This window comes from Camelina sativa, chromosome 16, assembly GCF_000633955.1.
Source record: "Camelina sativa cultivar DH55 chromosome 16, Cs, whole genome shotgun sequence".
NCBI lineage: Eukaryota > Viridiplantae > Streptophyta > Magnoliopsida > Brassicales > Brassicaceae > Camelina > Camelina sativa.
The window spans coordinates 9,134,638-9,142,895 of NC_025700.1; the positions used below are offsets into that span (position 1 = coordinate 9,134,638).

The 8,258-nt window shown below is 38.5% G+C and overlaps 2 protein-coding genes across 2 annotated transcripts in view; one reads left to right on the forward strand and one right to left on the reverse strand.

The window, feature by feature from the left end:
- Nucleotides 1-754, forward strand: part of LOC104750211 (mechanosensitive ion channel protein 3, chloroplastic) — a 6,437-nt gene extending 5,683 nt beyond the window's left edge. Inside the window, exon 14 of the mRNA XM_019237726.1 lies at nucleotides 594-754. The gene's annotated coding sequence lies outside the window, so the exon portion shown is untranslated. The remainder of the gene's footprint in view (nucleotides 1-593) is intronic.
- LOC104753508 (leucine-rich repeat receptor protein kinase EMS1-like) overlaps nucleotides 908-8,258 on the reverse strand; it is an 11,662-nt gene continuing 4,311 nt past the window's right edge. The window contains exons 4-6 of the mRNA XM_010475752.2: nucleotides 3,803-3,820; nucleotides 3,424-3,498; nucleotides 908-3,048 (exon numbers count right to left, since the gene is read on the reverse strand). Of these exons, the coding sequence (XP_010474054.2) occupies nucleotides 908-3,048; nucleotides 3,424-3,498; nucleotides 3,803-3,820 (2,234 nt within the window). The remainder of the gene's footprint in view (nucleotides 3,049-3,423; nucleotides 3,499-3,802; nucleotides 3,821-8,258) is intronic.

Consider the following 8,258-nt stretch of genomic DNA (forward strand, 5'->3'; position numbering starts at 1 on the left):
AGCGATGAACCGTCGACTCATGTTGATTGAGCCATCCTATAAAATCAACAGCGATGACAACACAAAGTCTTCCTCACCCAACTCAATGCCAAAGAGTGAAGAGAAGGACCTTCAAGAAGAACGATTGGAAACCAAGGCTGAAACAGAAAATAACGGCAAAAAAGAGAAACAGAAAGTGGCTCTTGGTTTCAACTCCAGTACAGACACTAAGGGTTCACCAACCTCAACATCCGACCAGCTGGTAGCACAAAAGTCAGAAGAAAAGAAGAAACAGAGCGTGGGAGATTCAAATAAAGCAGAGAAGGATGAAGTTTCTGATGGCGAAGGTGCAACAGAGCAGACATTGAAATCAAAAGCAAAACAAGGGACTGAAAAGAGCAGTGGAGATTCGAAAGCTCGAGATGGTGGTGGATCAGGTACCAGTTCTTCGCTAGAGGAGAACATTGTTCTTGGTGTTGCGTTGGATGGCTCAAAACGTACACTCCCGATTGATGAAGAACATAAGGCATCTGGTGCGTTAATGGATTCTGAAGAACTCGGTATTGGATTGGAATAAGCGAAAGGAGAAGAGGTATAAAGAAATTTGGATGCATCTGTAGAAAGTAACAAACAGATATGGAGGAATGAGCGCAACTCTGTTAATTTTTTTTCAAGTGTAAGGGTTTGCGCCATTTCACCTCTGTAAATAATTCCTAGCGATTCAAGAACTCAAAAATTAGTTTGTTTCAAGTGACTAGTTTGAAGGTTTTTCGTGTTTAGAAAATTCATAAGGATCAAATTTGACTATTTAAATCTAATGGGAACACCTCCTATTTTAATGATAAAACCAAATGAACTCTTGAACTTTCGTAGATCTTACAAACTGAAAACAACATGACATTTAGTTTAGATGCCAATGAAAATACACTTAAACACATTTGAAAAAATTGAGAAAAGTATCAACAAAGCGAAACCATGCTTGGCGCCAAGGTGAATTAAAGCAAAAAAAGACAATAAATGTGATCCATGTTACACCCAAGGTGGCAGCAAGGCTCCAGTAGAAAATTTCCATATCGATTATTGCTTCCTCATCCTCACTTTGAGAATCAGATTCAAGGAACCCGATAGTGTAGTTGTCATCATCACAGTTTCTGTTTATGACTAATCCACAGAGAAGAGGATTACCAATGTAGTTGGTTTCATCCAAAGTAGAGAATTTGCCTTGAGTTGGAATGGAGTTTGACAAGCTGTTGTACGACACATTGAACACAACCATATAGTCTAACTTGCTTAGATCTTGAGGTATCGGTCCGCGTAACGCATTAAACGAAAGATCAATGCTCTCTATATCGGCAAGATTGGAGAAGCTTTCAGGTATTAAACCTGACAAGGAATTGTGAGAAAGATTCAAAGCACGTAGTCTCCGAAGATCCCCTAGCTCTGTAGGAAGTTCACCACTAAGTTCATTATTGGACAAATCTAGTCCAAGCATGAAGTTGAAACTTCTTTCTGTGTAGGAGTCATACCTACTCTTTGATGCAAACTCAATCATGAACTCCAAATCACTACTGTATTCTGGATCAAACTCAGTTGGTAAAACCAAGGACCCAAAATACGATCCACGCTCATTAACTAACCCGCCGGTTGCTATTGCATAACCATACTTGTAAAAGCCGCTTCTTCCAAATGATATATTGTTGAGACAAGAAGGTATAGAACCACTCAAATTGTTATTAGCCAGATCCAAAATCTTGATACTACTCAAACGACAAATATCCTTAGGAATATGACCTGTTAGTTTGTTACCCCTCAATAAAAGATATTGGATGAATACAGTGTTGACAAAGCGCGGTATGGTCCCAGATAAATTGTTGTTTCGCAGATCGAGTACCATGATATTTTCCAACAATGTATCAGGAATCAGCCCACTGAACTCATTGTCATTAAGAAACAACATACCCACAGGATCACAACTAAAATGTGGTGGCAAGTTTCCTGAAAACTTGTTACCAGAGAGCTCCAAAAGGGAATTTTTTGATATGTTAAAGAGATTGCTTGGTATTGTACCTTCCAAAAGATTATTTGAAACCGAAAGATACGTGAACCGAAACCAACCCAACCAACTTGGAATGACACCTCGTAGGTCATTATTCGATACGTCAAGCGCGGTTAAATCATTTGAATGAAGCAATCCATCTGCAATCTCAGTAAATAGATTGTTATTCGCAATCAACAAGGCCAACGCACTAAGATTTGTTTCTTTTGGAAACATTTGGCCACTGAATGAGTTGTAGGAAAGCTTAAAAATATATAAAGAATCACAACCAATGAGAAAGTTCATTGGTAGACTGCCAGAGAAATTATTATGAGATATGTCCAAGAAAATGATCATTTTCATCTCACCGACCGAAGATGGCAAATTTCCTTGAAACCCGTTGTTGGAAAAATTCAAATGACTTGTATTAGGAAGCACCTTTCCAATATTCTTAGGAAGCCGTTGATCAAAGTTATTGTTTGATACATCCAAAATCTGCAAACTGTGATTAAGTAGTCTTATTGGCAACTGAAACATGGTGAAAGAGTTGTCCTGCAAAAGCAAAACTCGGAGTTTTGGATATTGCTCCAAAAACCAAGAGGGAAATGCTCCGGTCAACTTGTTGTTGGAGAGATTAATTACACGCAGATCCTTCTGGTGTCTAAGAAAGCTTGGAACTATTTCCAAGTTACAGTTCTGTAACTGTATGACACTCAACTGAAACCTCGGATGCCAGGAGATTTCTGTTTTTACCTGCAGCAAACTAGACCTTGATGATAGTTTGAACACCTTGAGCTTCGAGAAATTGGCTACTAACTCGAAAGAGAAGAAACCCTCAAAATCATTATCTAAGAGAGATAGGTACTCGATAGATTCAAGATTTCTTATAAGAGATGGAACCGTCCCATGGAATTGGTTTGAAGATATATCAAGAACTTGGAGTTTGGTCAAGCTGCCAAAACACTTAGGAAATGGACCTGTAAATTTGTTTTGACTCAGATCAAGCTCCAGTAAATTTTTCAATTGACAAAGTCCTGTAACAATCACATAAGTAAATGAATATGATAAGAAGATGAGATCATTGACGTTCTTCAAATTTATGTCCATAACGGTTTGATACAGTCGCACACAACTCATATTAGAAGAAATATAACTTGAAAATTAATACTATGCATGTTTGTTTTCAAGATTCTATGCATGTTAAATTTATTTGATTTCATGCTACTGTTTATATTCTTGGGTCAGTTTCATAATTGGTTAACACTATATTTAGGTAATAGTAAATGATATTTTTTACATAGAAAAATGAAAAGTTTTTTCTGTATTGTTTCTTAATGTTTGTTTTTCACTACAACATCATGGGATATATTATGAAACAAAGTGAATGGCTTAATTTCATATGAATATACCTTTATTTTCTAATGATCCAGAAAATTCGTTATCGCTCAAGTCCAAGCTTTGAAGTTTATGAAAATACCCCAAATCTGTAAAGATATTTACAAAAACAGAATATAATAAGTGTCCAAGTGTGTTTATAATAAAAACCCATGTTAGTGCTTTGACTATAATAAGTGTACAAGATGGTCAGGACTGATCAGTTGTGCTTTGACTTTTTACTTATTTTCAGTTGCTAATCATTGACATTGAGAGAGTTCGTATTAGTCATTCCTTGTAGTTGTATCTATGAGCTTACTGCTCTAAATTTCTCATATTCTATGTATTACTTTTGTATAAAATCGTCAGTAAAGCCGAAAATAATCTATGAAGAAAAAGTTTTTTGTATGTTACCTGGCACCGGGCCAATAAGTAATAAGTGAGTAATATATGATAGTGAAATATATGGTTGTGAGATAATTTAATAAATGGAGGGTTGTAAAATAAAGTAGAGAGTTGAATAAATGGAGGGTTGTAAAATAAAGCTTAAGGAATATTCTATGTAATATTCCCTAAGATTTGTACTATAAAAACCAAGGCTTGGTGAAGAGTTTCATACAAGCTTAAGTGAGTGAGTTTGAGTAAGAGTCTTAAGAGTTCTTGTAACCTTTTGAGTGTTTCAATAATAAAGTTTATCCTCTTGTATAAAGATCTTTCTTATATACTTATATAATCTTTTTCCAAATACTTCCTAAACACTTAGCATTGATCCTAAAAACCTCCTAAGTGGTTGTACCACTATGTGTGTGTAATTTTGGTATCAGAGCCATGGCAGTCTAAACTCTAGCTCTTCTCTTCCAGAAAGGTAATACGCCATAACGTTGTCTTCTACCATGCTAGTATGAAAGTATGCTCTGTGGTTGCCATATTAATGGATCCTCCACATCAGAAATCTAACTATGCTAAGAAAAAACGGTATGGAGAAAAATTTCTATGAGGTTGTAATGCTCGAAGTACCTTGAGGCTTTTAATGTTGCAATAGTTTTGCCTCGGTTTGCGTAGCTAAGAACCTCTTGATTGATTTCTCTATATTCGTAGTATGTAAAATAAAACAGGGAGACAACTTATGGACTGTTATTACTTCAATGGTTAGAAGAGAGTTATAGTATTCTGTCTTGGTTTCTGGTTCTATCCTATATTATGGAAAGTTCATCTTCTTTGTCTAAAACCCCTTCTTTTAGACGATCAACTTCTAAAAAGATTGATTACTTATATGAAGTAGAGTATGCGAGTGATGATAGCAAAGTTCCTATTACCCAACTCCCATTACTTAATCCTTACAAAGCTTTCACCAAACCAAATTCCACTTTTCCAAAAGTCATTCGCCAGGTGTTTGTCCCTAACAAACATAATGCAAAGGAGCTTGTTCTAGCCTCTCCGTTGGAACAACACCTTATCCCGGCGACAGAAACAGAACAGATGATTCCCCTCAGAATCAATGAAGGCATGATACATCATTGGCGAACTCAAGGATATACTCATCTTCACTATGGAGCAATACGTTTGGCGCTAACACTCCATGGCAGAAAAGGCTTACCAGTTGTAGCACGGGTAGCTCTCCTTGACACCCGATACAAGGAATACCAGCATGCTTGTATTGCAACTATCCAGACAACACTAAACGCTGGCACTGTTTTCGTCACCCTCTTCCCAAATTTCAACGTGGCATTGGAAGACCCTCAAATATATCAGAACATGCAAATCCAGCTGCAAATCACAGGCGCTCCACAGATTGGAAACACATATGCGGCAACACTTCACCATCAAATGGCGTACAGAGTCCAAAATCATGCAATGGACTTAAGTCTCCCAAGAGACACTGAAGATGCACTACTCATACAATTGGAGTCACAACATAGCCCGTCGTGCATTCATATTCCTAGACAGATTCCTAGAGATGAGCTTGTCAAGCTACTTCCAGAATCATGGGTTACCAATTACGAAAAACTCCATGACCGGAGTACCCCAATACAATCGGTGGACTCTTCTATTCATAGGAGAAAAGATGGAGCTGTAGAGATTGCCTTCAAGCAACAAGAAGAAAAGTCAAGACCAACGGCTTTCTGCACAGAAATCAATACAATTACTCCTTTTGAAGACACTCAAACCTTGGAGATCAATCCACGTTTAGATGGTGTTCCGATCTCATCCTTTGATTCGTTGGGAGATCCCATTTACTCTTTNTATTTACTCTTTCCAAGATGATACAGGCCACAAATTCTTTGATGTTTGCGATTGCCAACACTGTCAGATGAATAGTTCTGATGATGATGACACCCCAAGGCGTAGGAGAAAAAAGAAAACTACACAACAAATTCTCAAAGAACGATTTGAGTCTGGAGATCCACAAGTTGGCCTTCTCGGAGAACCAAGTGGCAAGAATTTTGAATACTATGTATTGTATTCAGGTGGCTCAACTCCCACAACACCTGAAAAAGAAGAGGTACAACTAAGTTACATGTTCGGACCCCCATCCCAGCAGGATTCACCATTTCCATCCAAGGAGTTTGAAGAAAGCAATATAAAGCACTCATGGAAAATCCGGAATCCAAATGTTAAGAATCCAGATGGTTCAGTAAAGCAGATCAGTGCCGCAGAAGCAACGTTAAACTGGCAGTCGGAGAACGCCGTAACCCAAAACCATCTATTAAGCCAGATTGACAAAAAGGTAACCATCATGGACCTTTCCATTAAAGAACTCACCAAAAAGATAATCTCTCTCCACCAAGAACTTCTCCACCTTGCAACTACTGTCTCCATGAACTCTCCCCTCATGTTCCAAAAAGAGTCCGAGCTAAAGTCTCTTAAAGCTCAATTACACTCCTTACAAAACCAACCCAAAACTCAACCACCAACTCCATATGACCTTTTTACACCATATCCCATCTACACACCACCTTACACAGCCCAAACACAACCTTTATCTTTTTCCCAAGACCCAAGTATTTTTGGAGCATCCTCCTTCTTACCAACAAAAGTTCTCTATGAACAACAGTCTACCAAAAAGAAAAAGCCAACAGAAAAAAGACCAGGGAAGGAAGCCATACTTGAACCACCCAAACCGCTTACCGAGACATCAAAATCTCAAGACCAACCCGAAGCCAGCAAAATGCAATTCATGGTGGAGCACGCTAATCCAATCACTGTTTTTCTCGAGAAGGTCGCAAAACAAGAAAAAAGACTTTCTCAAGGAAGTATGATGAATAAGGTACCAACAACATTAAAAGATGAGAATGATGAGGCCATGATCCCACATTTTATGATGGCTTCACCTGCTGTGGTTGAAGAAGACATAGAGAGTGAAGGTGGAAACGTATATGAAGAAACCCAAGAAACTGGACGAGATCAGACAGAAGGAAACCCGCGGTTTAGTACAGAACCACATAAGGGTTTCTCTTTTGATGATGTTCCCCCTTCAAAATGGCGTGACAAAGTATATGAGATGCATGCATGGCTAACAGAACAACAACTTAACCCAGGAGCCACTTTACCTACCTCGATTGATAAACTGGTGGCTAAATTCCAAGGACGTCTCAGGCAATGGTGGATAAGCCTAGGTCAATATCGACAATTACAAATCCGACAATCTCCAACAATCGATGCTTTGGTGGGACACATTCATAATGAATTTCTCGGCACATGGGATCACTATACTATCCAAGCAAGAGAAGAATATCTTAGCATGAGATGCTGTTCCTTCAAGAGGAAGGATCTTGAAAGACATTATGAGCGGATGTCAAAGAGATTCTATGCCCTAAATGGAATAGATGATGTCAACCTCAAACAGGCGTACCTGAATTCACTTCCAGAACCACTTGGAAATGAAACGTCAAGGGTATTGTCTCTCAAGAATATGCCTCTCAATCAAGCTTCACTCGGAGAAATATATCAAATTTCTCTGGCAGCCCTTGAAAAGCTATGCAACCACCAGAAGTTTTTCAAACAGCTTCAGGAACAAGGAAAACTTCTAGGAAAAGCATGTGATCGGCCGGAACTCAGTATCAAATGCAGAGAAAAGAAATGTCATTGTTCTACAAGTCATGGAAAAGAAAAAAGCTATAGAAGCAAGTGGCAGAAGAAATATCCAAAGTTATCTTCTAGAAAGAAATGGAAATTCTTCAGGAAGAAAACTCAAAGAGGTTTCAAAAAATCAGACAGATGTTACATCTGCAAGAAGAAGGGACATTATGCGAAACAGTGTCCTAACAAGAAGAAGAGAGACAACCTCCTTGGCTACTTGGCACAAGTTGAAGATATTGACGACTCGGATATTGAATCCATCTTTTCCCTTGATGATGAACCAACTGATGATACAGTTCTTGCAATGGGTATGGAGTTTGAAGATGAATCTTCAGAAGAGGATACTGGAGATGAAAGCGATAGAGACGACCAGTTCATGTTGTTTGACCTCTACACATTTGATTTCTGCAAAGTAGAGCAATCACATCAAGAAGAATTGATGTATTTAACCCAACCATCTCCAAATGCCAAGATCTACATCTTCCCAAACAAGTATGATAAACCAATACCGGTCATTGCCTATTTTGACACTGGAGCTGCTTCATCCATCATCAAACCAGACCTCCTCCCAGCTTCACATTGGAATTCATGTTCAGTCGCTTTCAAAGCAGCCAACGGCCAGATATTTCATATCTCTCTTATCAGCAAGCCAATATACATCCAACTTTTCCCCGGATACATGATTAAATCCAAAGTATTTGGTTCTGAACTCCCTGGAAAGGACTTTATACTTGGATTTGATATCCTCCATAGTCTTCGGAGAGTTTCGTGGCACCCAAAAGGTCTCAAG